Source organism: Hemiscyllium ocellatum, chromosome 33 (genome assembly GCF_020745735.1).
Source record: "Hemiscyllium ocellatum isolate sHemOce1 chromosome 33, sHemOce1.pat.X.cur, whole genome shotgun sequence".
NCBI lineage: Eukaryota > Metazoa > Chordata > Chondrichthyes > Orectolobiformes > Hemiscylliidae > Hemiscyllium > Hemiscyllium ocellatum.
The window spans coordinates 4,848,164-4,859,825 of NC_083433.1; the positions used below are offsets into that span (position 1 = coordinate 4,848,164).

General features: G+C 48.6%; 1 protein-coding gene across 1 annotated transcript in view; it reads left to right on the forward strand.

Moving 5' to 3' along the window:
* The window catches only part of zgc:92360 (uncharacterized protein LOC436988 homolog), a 63,618-nt gene extending 53,931 nt beyond the window's left edge, over positions 1–9,687 (forward strand). Inside the window, exons 7-11 of the mRNA XM_060849310.1 lie at positions 1,154–1,237; positions 1,373–1,435; positions 5,236–5,307; positions 8,184–8,415; positions 9,115–9,687. Coding sequence (XP_060705293.1) covers positions 1,154–1,237; positions 1,373–1,435; positions 5,236–5,307; positions 8,184–8,415; positions 9,115–9,143 — 480 coding nt within the window. The 3' untranslated portion in view covers positions 9,144–9,687. The remainder of the gene's footprint in view (positions 1–1,153; positions 1,238–1,372; positions 1,436–5,235; positions 5,308–8,183; positions 8,416–9,114) is intronic.
* Positions 9,688–11,662: the final 1,975 nt, after the last annotated feature.

Here is an 11,662-nt window from a genome sequence, read left to right on the forward strand (position 1 = left end):
GGCTCTTTGGCCCAACTAGTCCACACTGACCCGCTGAAGTGCAACCCACCCCCCCTATATTTACTCCTTCACCTAACACTACGGGCATTTTAGCATGGCCAATTCACCTAACCTTGTGGGAGGAAAGCGGAGCACCTGGGGAAAACCCACGCAGACAGGGAGACAACGTGCAAACTCCACACAGAGTGTCGCCTGAGGCGGGGATTGAACCCGGGTCTCTGGTGCTGTGAGGCAGCAGTGCTAACCACTGTGCCACCCATATTCTGCCTTTCAAACTACACTCTCAACTGCTCTGTCAGGGGGTGAGGAAAGTGTTCTGCTTTGAAGTAGGTTTCTCCCTGATGTTCTGGGCCATTGCTGTTCATGGGAGCTTACTGCGTGCAAATCGATGACCCCTTTCGTTTGTTATAAGAGCAACTGCACTTCACAAGGTACCTGACCAGCTGTAAAGTGTGTTGGGACATTTTGATGTTTGAAAGGCGCTATATAAATGCAAGTTCTATCTTTTCAATGCTCCAATTGATTTTTTAAAAAATTTCCTCCCACACCTGGGAACTGGGAGGAGTCAGCAAAGGTTGTAAGTAGTACCCTTTGGAACAAGGAAGGTGTCGATAGGAACTGGTCTGTGTAATATCGAGGGCAGGTTCCCTCAACTGCTGCCAATAGCCCCTCAGGTTGCCAACTCTGACCGGCTGCATTATGACGTGGTCTTCTGCTTCAGCGTAGAGCCCCAGACACACCTTCCAGGTGAAGCAGTGATTTACCTGCCCCTTCACTCAGTCTGGTCTACAGTACTCGCTGCTCACAAAGTGGTCTCCCCTGCACTAGGGAGACAAAACGCAGACTGGGTGACTGCTTTACAGAAATTGTAAATTTGATTAGATTACTTACAGTGTGGAAACAGGCCCTTCAGCCCAACAAGTCCACACCGACCCGCCGAAACGCAACCCACACAAAGAATCGGTAAAGGAACACAATTATTAAGAATACAAAGAATCGGTAAATGAACACAATTATTAAGCCTGGACTTGCCTGCAGCAAGGAAATTAATTCTGTCTTTCTGGGCGACTCCAGGAGGGATGGTGACTCGTAACACTCAACATTCAAACCCAGAATGCTGGTCTCACAGGATTTAATCTTGTTTATCCTACAGGAGATTGTAGATTGGTTCAACGCGATACGTGCTGTCCAGTTTCACTACTTGCAAGTGGCATTTCCAGGGACCAGTGACCATGAGGTAAGCTTTGCTGACAACAGCTCTGAGTACCCTCTGGTCTATCGTGACCCTTTGATCCCCTTTAGCCTTATGAACTATATTCAACTCCTCCTTGAAAACAAATAAACTTTTATTTTCCAACTTCTGATTTGCCAGCTGAAGCACAAACTGACGAGGAACTTCCTGAAGGAAGGCTACATGGAGAAAACAGGACCGAAGGTAAGAGATCGCCTTCTTGTCGTCAGCCTGAGCTGAAGTTGTTAAATGGCTCCCAGGTTATCACAACTGTTCGCACGGCCTACCTAGCAACAGGAGGGGAGCATCCCAAAATGGCGCCAGAGTGTGGCACAAGAACATGTTTAGCTATATCTCCCTCGATATTATGGAACTCCCACAGTGTGAAAACAGGCCATTTGGCCCAACAAGTCAGCACTGAAGAGTAACCACCCAGACCCATTCCCCTAACTGATGCACCTAACCTACACACACCTGAAAACATTGGGCAATTTAGCATGGCCAGTTCACCTGACCTGCACATCTTTGGACTGTGGGAGGAAACTGGAACACCTGAAGGAAACCCACACAGACACATGAAGAATGTGCAAACCCCCCCACAGATAGTCACCCGAGGCTGGAATCAAACCTGCTGTAAGGCAGCGGTGCTGACCACTGAGCCACCAAGTCACCCCGACCATGGCAAAAAAATCATTCATTCACTCATTCATCACCAGCCATAAGCACAGAGACCCCCATTCTCCTAATTGAGTTCAATATACACACACAGTTTTGATGGGAAAGAGCACTATTCCTTTGGTAGTTCACAGTTCAGTTGGGATACTTGTGGGACACTTCCTCTCACCAATGGGGACACTTCCTGTCACCACCCACAGTTCAATTCCACCTGTTGAAGGTGACCTTTTGGATCCAGTGACAGGGCCAGACGAGCAGGGTGTTGGGATTCTGATTACTGTTCCTTTTAACACCCACTGACAAAGGTCAACTGGACACTGATCATTTTGCTATCTGCGGATCTGGCTTTACTCAAAATAGCTGCCAACACCTATGATAACAATGCGAAATCAAACATAATTCTACAGCTTGCGAAGGAGTTGTAAAATTTCAGCTCTGTATAAGGACGTGTTTTTAAACAATGCTCCAACTTTAGGTGTAATGGCTCTTGGCATTAGCTGGATCACCCATTGGTTTTAATCACAGCTCCAAAACTAATGACCCAGCTCCTGGTTACACTGAGCCTCTGGGAGTGTTCAGTGTATTCGGGGAAATCAGGAAGCTGCTTTTGTGATCTCATCGGTGGTTAGACAAAGATTCACACACACACACACCTTCTCTCAATATACACTCACACTCAGAGTCCCTACATTGCAGAAAGAGGCCATTTGGCCCATTGAGTCTGCATGACCCTCCAAAGAGCATCCCACCCAGACCCCCACAACTCCATGTTTAACATGGCCAATCTACCCTAACCTGCACATCTTTGGACTGTGGGAAGAAACCGGAACACCCGGAGGAAACTCACGCAGACACGGCGAGAATGTGCAAACTCCACACAGTCGCTCGCCCAAGGCTGGGATCAAACCTGGGTACCTGACACTGTGAGGCAGCAGTACTAACCACTGAGCCACTGTGCTGCATGCAGTCTAACACATTCTCTCTCGCTCTCACACACATACCTCTCTGCACTTTCACACACACAGCCTCACTCTCACATATGCCTTTGCTCTTATATACACATTCAGTCTCACACATATTGTCTCTCACATTCACACTCTCACACACACCCTTTCTCTCATACACACTGTTTTATGGATACACTCTCACATACTCTCACTTGCCCTCTCTCACAGACACATACAGACACACACTCTTACACAAACACACACTCCCCAAATCTCATACATATCTCCCTACACATGCATAGACGCACATACCCTACACACACACACATACTCCCCAAATCTCATACATACCTCCCTACACACACAGACACACATACCCTATACACACACACTCTCCAAATCTCATACATATCTCCTTACACACACACACACACACACACACACACACACACACACACACACACACACACACACACACCAAATCTCATACATACCTCCCTACACACACATACCCTATACGTACACACTCTCCAAATCTCATACATATCTCCCTACACATACGTACACACACACACACACACTGGAGAATGTGGAACTGGACTTTGAAGAAAATCTCTCTTCCTCTGCCCTGTATGTTTGACATCCCCCCCGATACCATCTTCAACAACCCATGGTCTCACCTTCATGAGCAACTCCCTTTGTTAGATGCACAGGCTATTATTTAATGTACAAAAGTAAACCATTACAGTTAATATTCTGGATTTCATACTTATACAAAGCAGAGAAGGATGGCTGATACATTTATATAGAACCTTTTTAGATTGTCAGACCATTCAATGGTCAACAAGTGTTGGTGAGTGGATGTGATGTGCTGCAAAGCTGTGATCTGTTCTGTTGGCTGTGTTCTCACCACTGTACCTGTTCCTGCTGTTTGGCATGTGTGTATCGCAGCTTGACCAGGTTGGTATTTCATTTTAAACAGGCCTGGCGCTGTTTCTGATGTGTCCTCCTGCCCTCTCCATTCAACCAGGGCCTGATTGGTCAGCTTGAGGGGAATAGTGGAGTGGGTGGGTGGGGGGGGGGGGGGGGGGGGGGGGGGGGGGTGGTTCAGAGCAGGGGTTAACAAGGCTGAGAGGTTACAGGTCGCTGAAAGCCCACTGTGCCTCACTGTTGCCCAGTGTCTGAGCTGCAGGATCTGTCCTGAGTCCATCCCATCCAGCAGAGTCGGAGTGTCACAGAGGGAAGTCTCAGCATGACAGTTGGATTTTATCTCCACAAGGACCATACAGTGGGGGTCACCTGCACCGAATACTGCAGTGACCAGGGGGGTGGGGGGGGGGGGGGGGATGGGGCAGTGTATGTTTCTCCCTCATGTTGGTTCCTTTGTCACTTGCTGCAGTCGCACAGCGTTGTCCTTCAGACTGTGAGCAGCAGGCTCTGTCATGTAGCTGCTGAGTGACTCTTAGTGATGGACATTGAAGTCTCCCACCCAGTGTATGTTCTTGTCCTGTCTGTGTTGCCTCCAATTTGAGTTCTACACGGAGTTGCACTGATTCGTTAGGCCGGGGGGGAGGGGCACGTTCCCAGGAACCAGCAAACAGTTGATCCTGGTTACGGGATAGCTACTTGGTGGAGTTTAGAAGGAGGAGGGGGGATCTAATTGGAACATACACAATACTGAACAGCCTGGACAGAGGAGATGTTGGGAAGATGTACCCAGTGTTAAGAGCGACTAGGACCCGAGGGCACAGCCTTAGAGTAAAGGGAAGAGCCTTCAGAACAGAGATAAGGAGAAACTTCTTCAGCCAGAGAGTGGGGAATCTATGGCTATGGAGGCCAGGTCATTGAGTATATTTAAGACTGAGGTAGATAGGTTCTTGAGTATCGGGGGATCAAGGGTTACGGGGAGAAAGTGACAGAATGGGGTTGAGAAACTTATCAGCCGTGACTGAATGGTGAAGCAGACTCGATGGGCTGAACGGCCTAATTTCTGCTCCTGTGATCTTAGTCCTGGACACCAGAGGTATCTCGATTGCACCTCTTTGAACTAACGCCATGGAATATTTTATTTTCACCGGAGAGGCATCAGACTCACCCAGAAGAAGCATCTCTGACAGAGCGGCACTCCCTCAGCAATGAGTGTCAGCCTCCAAGTGAGCCTCAAATTCACCTCAAGCAGAGACCGTTGTAATGTTCACAAAAAGATCTAGCCATTTGTAATACCCTGACCCTCCTAACCCTGAGCCTGTAGCACCAACAACAAACAGCAGCTGAATCCACACAGCAGGGCAGTGGAGCTCTGTAAGACTCACCTAGAGCTCCACCACAATCTGTCAGACACTGATTAAACAACAAAGTTCACTCGCTTTTTCTTGCTCCCAGCAAACCGAAGGTTTCAAGAAGCGATGGTTTACTCTGGATCATCGACGCCTGATGTACTACAAAGACCCTCTGGTATGTACCTCCACAGGCAGCCTGGGTTAGAGGCTGTGCTCCCTCTCTCTCAATTACACTCGGTCTCTTATTCTCTCACACTCTCTCTATGTCCCCAACTCTGACACTCCCTTTCTCTCTCACACTCACACTGTTTCTGTATCACCCTTTCACACTTTCTGTCACATTCTCTGTATCTCTGTCCCTCGCTTTTTCCCTCACTCTCTATCACCCTTTAAACACTTTCTGTCACATTCAATGTGTCCCTGTCTCGCTCTTACTTTCTCTCTCACACTCACACTCTCTCTGTATCACTCCTTAACACTCTCTGTCACATTCTCTGTATCTCTGTCCTTCATTCCTGAGGAAGGGCTTTTGCCTGAAATGTTGATTTTCCTGCTCCTCTCCTGACCTGCTGTGCTTTTCCAGCACCACTCTGCTCTTGACTCTAATCTCCAGGATCAGGAGTACCACTTCTGCCTCATTTTTTATGCCACCCTCACATTCTCTGTATCTCTCTCCCTGTCTCTCTCACACTCACACTGTCTGTATCACAGTAAAACACTTTCAGTCACATTCTCTGTATCACTGTCTCTCGCTCTCTCCCTTTCTGTCTCACACTCACACTCTCTCTGTATCACCCTATCACACTAATTCTCAAATACGCTGTAATCTATCTCTCACTCTTTCTTTCCCACCCTCAACCTCATACTCAGTTTGTCTCAATCGCCATTAATCAAACTCCCACTTAGTGTCCCACTCTTCCATTTGCTTGCCCTCTCCATCTCTGTACGCACTCTCACGTTCACTCACTCAATCGTTTTCTCCCTTCATTCATCCTCCAGCTGACCATTTCCCTCAAGCTCAATCTTTTACTCGGACCATTCCTCTTTCCCAATGGTGGAGGGCTGGGTGCAAAGGGTCTTAAGGAAGGTGTTGTTGGCATTTCCCCAGCCCCTAACTATGCACACTGGGGACACTGGCACAAGGGGTTGGTGCAGAGAGCAAGCAGCACAGTGGATGAGATTAAGGCTCAGGGGGATGGGGACTGGAAAGAGTTACCAAGGCTAGAGTGGCAGATCATGACCAACCTAAACCGAATGGGCTGAATGGCCTCTTCTGGGCCAATGTACTTTATCATGCAACTGAAACAAGCAAATTGAGGAAGCTGAGGTTTTTGCAATAGTTTACATGACGAATCAAGCAGATGCTGTGGCTTGGTTCCTGCTCACAAGAGGATGCCGTGTGGGTTTCTGTGTTAGGTATTTGGGCTGGGTTTCATCCTCAGATTGCAGGATTTCCAAGGAGGCGATGCCCCTGTGGAGTAATCGCTGGGCGGTTAATCCTGAGGCCCAAGTAATGTTCCAGAGACCCGGGTTCAAGTCCCACCATGGCAAATACTGCAATCTGAATTAAAACACATTTGGAATTAAGAGTCTAGTGATGACCACAAACCCATTGTTAATTGTTGGAAAAACCCATCAAGTTCACTGATTCTATTCAGGGAAGGAAACTTCCATCCTTACCCAGTCTGGCCTACATGTAACTCCAGACCCACAGCAATGTGGTTGACTCTTAACTGCCCTCTGGGTAATTAGGGATAGGCAATAAATACTGGTACAGCCAGTGGCACACAGGTCCCATGAGTGAATTCCTTTTTTTTAAGAAATACTCTCTGTGCTTTATGTTCTGAGCTCAGGAATGTCAATGAGGAACCACTCAAATATTGGGATATTGCGATCTGTAGTGTGCAATACACACAGAGTCACAGATTCATAGAGATTAGATTACTTACAGTGTGGAAACAGGCCCTTCAGCCCAACAAGTCCACACCGACCCGCCGAAGCGCAACCCACCCATACCCCATGGCCAATTCACCTGACCCGCACATCTTTGGACTGTGGGAGGAAACCAGAGCACCCGGAGGAAACCCACGCAGACATGGGGAGAATGTGCAAACTCCACACAGTCAGTCGCCTGAGTCGGGAATTGAACCCGGGTCTCAGGCGCTGTGAGGCAGCAGTGCTAACCACTGTGCCACCGTGCCGCCCACCAATGTACAATATAGAAACAGACCCTTCTCGTCCATACTGACCAGATATTGTCCATTAATCTAGTTCCATTTGCCAGCATTTTGTCCATATCCCTCTAAACCCTTCCTAATCATATACCCATCCAAATGCCTTTTAAATGTTGTCATTGTACCAGCCTCCACCACTTCCTCTGGCAGCTCATTCCATACACGCACCACCCTCTGTGTGAAAATGTTGCCGCTTAGGTCCCTTTTAAATCTTTTCCCTCTCACCCCAAACCTATGCCCTCTAGTTTTGGACTACCCCACCCCAGGGAAAAGACCTTAGCTATTTACCCTATCCATGCCTCTCATGATTTTATAAACCTCTATAAGGTGACCCCTCAGCCTCTGATGCTCCAGGGAAAACAGCCCCAGCCTATTCAGCCTCTCCCTGTAGCTCAAACCCCCCAACCCTGGCAACATCCTTATAAATCTTTTCTGAACCCTTTCAAGTTTCATAACATCTTTCCGATAGTAGATGGTTCGAAGAATGCCTCTGATTCAATGTTTACAATGCCCCAGGGTCAGGACAGATGGAAGGTTGTTAACAAAGGATTGAGATGGGCAGGTAAGGGGCTTATCTTAACTCAGCGCTGTTGTGATATGGACTACACAGTCCGAAAGGTCGGTGGAAGGGAGACCAGAGGTCACTCTGAGAATGGCAGTTGTCTCAAAGAGGAGAACTCTGAAAGGCCGAGGGGAAAAAGCAGGGACAGTGTGCAGTAGGACTAATTGGATAAAAGGGGAAAGTGCCACCTCCTAAAACCTCCTGCCCCCAAAGTGGGATGGTATTAACGGGCAGTTGTTTGTGAAACTTCTGCAGGATGCATTTGCCAAGGGAGAGGTCTTCATTGGCAGCAGTGAAAACGGGTACCTAGTCAAAGAGGGTCTGTGCCCTGGGGCCCAGAGCAGTCCAGGATGGCAGTATGGCATCACCATAGTAACACCAGACCGAGACTTCCTGTTCACATGTGAAACGGAAAGCGAGCAGCAAGAATGGATAGCAGCATTCAACAGCGTGATCAATCAACAGATGTCACCTCAGGAATATACAGGTATGTTTCTCCCTCTCACTCCCCCAGACCCTCCTGACATGCTCTTTAACTCCTGCCCACTCTTTAACCATATCTTCTATCATAAATTCCCTACAGTGTGGAGTCAGGCCATTTGGCCCATCGTGTCCATACTGACCCTCCAAAGAGCATCCCACCAAGACCAACCTATTCCTGTAACCCTGCATTTCCCATGCCTAGCCCACCTCGCCTGCACATTCCTCGACACTACGGGCAATTTCCCAATGCCAATTCACCTGACCTGCACATCCTTGGACTGTGGGAGGAAACCGGAGGAAACCACGAAGAGAATGTGCAAACTCCACGTAGACAGTTGCCCGAGGGTGAATTCGAACCTGGGTCCCTGGTGCTGTGAGGCAGCAATGCTAACCACTGAGCCACCATGCCAACCCTCTTTACCCCCTCCCTGTCCTCTCTTTACCTCACACCCTCTCTTTAACCCCATCTTCTCCTTAACCCCATCTTCTCCTTAACCCATGTCATCTCTCTAACATCTCCCCCCAGTCTGCGAGGAGGAACAAGACAGGGCCATTGTTGACAGAGCACCGTGACTCTGGATGGTCACTTTCTGAGTGAGGTTCAGAGCCATTAGGATGAAGGGGGTGGGGGGGGGGGGGAAGCAAAGAAATGATTATGTGGGTTTCTTCCTCAACTCAGTTCATGAATTCCTTTTTTTTTCAGTGGAAGCCAACTTCAAACACAGACGATAAATCCCCAAACATGCTGACCTCCAACCTTTAACTTCTGACCTCAGCTTCACAGACAAACACAACACAAAGCCATCGCTATGGTGCTGGAAGATTAGAACCTCCCCATTTTTTACTCCACTTCTTACCGATGAGAGTGCGAGGCATTTCCCCTGGGGCCTTGGCTTCATGCGCTGCTGGCGGGCCCCTGGGAATGTTCTAGAACAGAAGCATGATGTAACTCGTTGAGCCACATTGAGGGTTCTCGGCACAGCCATGGATGTGAGCTGCAGGGATTCAGCAAAGCCGGCCTGGAGGAAACACAAACATTCCACTGTCTATTGGACAGAGAGCTGACCAATCCACCTTCCTGTTGAGGAGACTGGTGTGCCGAGGGACACTCCAATAATCCCAGCACAGTGACACAAATACTCAGCAGAACGTTTTGTCCACCGGGGATTAATTTAGGGGCATAATAAAATGGAAACAGGAAAAAAAGTCCCAACTAGAATAGTGGAGGGGTATTCTTTAGCCAATAAAGCTGAGGCATATTCATAAGGACAGTGTATCTAACCCTGACCTTGGAATGTTTGATGGTGACAGTGTAGAGGGAGCTTTACTCTGTATCTAACCCTGTGCTGTCCCTGTCCTGGGAGTGTTTGATGGGGACAGTGTAAAGAGAGCTTTACTCTGTATCTAACTGTCCATCTATGTTGGGTGCAAGTTGTCTGATTGTTTTGTACATTCTCCGTTTGAGTATCTGTCACACATCTCCCCCACCACCCCCTGCCCCAGCCCCAAGCTGGGCTCCTTATTTCCCCACAGCCAGTAGGCATGCCCCCCGCCATTGCATATTGTTGTCAGTTGGCTGGATGGCTGGCCCGCAAGGTGGAGTGATGCCAATGGGGCGGGTTCAATTCCCGCTCCTGGCTGCGGTGACTATGATGGTCTCACCCCATGTCCGGTGAACCTCAGGTTAAACCGCCATCGGTCACCTCTCTAATGAGAGGTAAGGGCAATAGCAGTTTGGTTTTGCCAGTATCTGCACTGTAGTCTTTGCTCACCAGGGGATGGTGTCGATCACCTTAACCTTAACCCTTCGTTTGTAATCACCAATTGACCCTGGGTCCTTTATTCCCTCACAGAAGAGCCTGAGGTGCTGCTAGTCGGAATGCCTAAATCAGGAGTGTGTTTCTTTCCCCAGTACTGACATCCCATCTCTCTCCCCAATCGACAACGGCAGCTACCAAACTTCGTGTTTCTGATCATCCCTGTCGCCATTCACAAATTTCTCTCGCAGCCCCGAAAGGCGGGGGTCCTTCAGGCTGTTGCAGGGATACATCATGTGGCCAAGCTCAGGAGAAATGCTGCTCTCTGAATGGTCATGAAAACATTCACTGCTTCTTTAGAATATTTCAAATGTTCAGTTAAAAACAAAATCTCCCACCAACCTCCACGGGAAAAGAAACACAATGGCAACTGGTTTTTATCTCAAGTGTGATGCTGTCAATGCAACCAATCTGCTCCATCGAATATTAAATGGTGCTGGAGTCAAAACAAGGTTAAAAATCACACAGCACCAGGTTATAGTCCAACAGGTTTATTTGGAAGCACTAGCTTTCAGAGCGCTGCTCCATCATGGTTAGATTGGGTTAGATTCCCTGCAGTGTGGAAACAGGCCCTTCGGCCCAACCAGTCCATACCAACCCTCCGAAGAGTAACCCACCCAGACCCATTTCCCTCTGATTGATGCACCTAACACTGGTCAATTTCCCATGGCCAATTCACCTGGTCTGCACATCTTTGGACTGTGGGAGGAAACCGGAGCAAACTCACACAGACACGGGGACTAGTACAAACTTCACACAGACAGTCGCCCGAGGCTGGAATCGAACCTGGGTCCCCGGCGCTGTGAGGCAGCAGTGCTAACCACTGAGCCACCGTGCCACCATCAGGTAGTTCAAAGCAGCACTCCGAACCTATCGGACTGTAACCTGATGTTGTGTGATTTTTAACTTTGTCCACCCCAGGCCAACGCCAGCTCCTCTACATCAGGAGTCAAAACACATTTAAACAGTGCACAGCTAGCATTCAGACTCCCTGAGACTGTGGAGGAGGTGGGTTCAATCAGGGTATTCAGAAAGGAGTTGGATTATTAACCGAAAGGGAAAGGGATACGGAGGGAAAGGTAAGGAGGTGCCACAATGGGGAATTGCACTTATGGAGAGCTAGCATGGCCAAAATGGGCCAAATAGCCTTCAGCTCCATCTAGGCATTCCAACCATGCAGCTGTGAGTTTCCCCAACCTATCCCTGCAATGCCCACCTGCCCACCTACATCAGCTGACCTCGCACTGGGTGTCAGAGTTAAACTCAGCGCCAGACGCAAAACTCTGGTCCTGTTTCTGAGGAAGGGTCACTGGACCTGAAATGTTAACTCTGATTTCTCTCCAGAGATGCTGCCAGACCTGCTGAACTTTTTCAGCAATTTCTGATTTCCAGCATCCACAGTTCTTTCTGGTGTTTTGACCAGCCAGCCCTCTG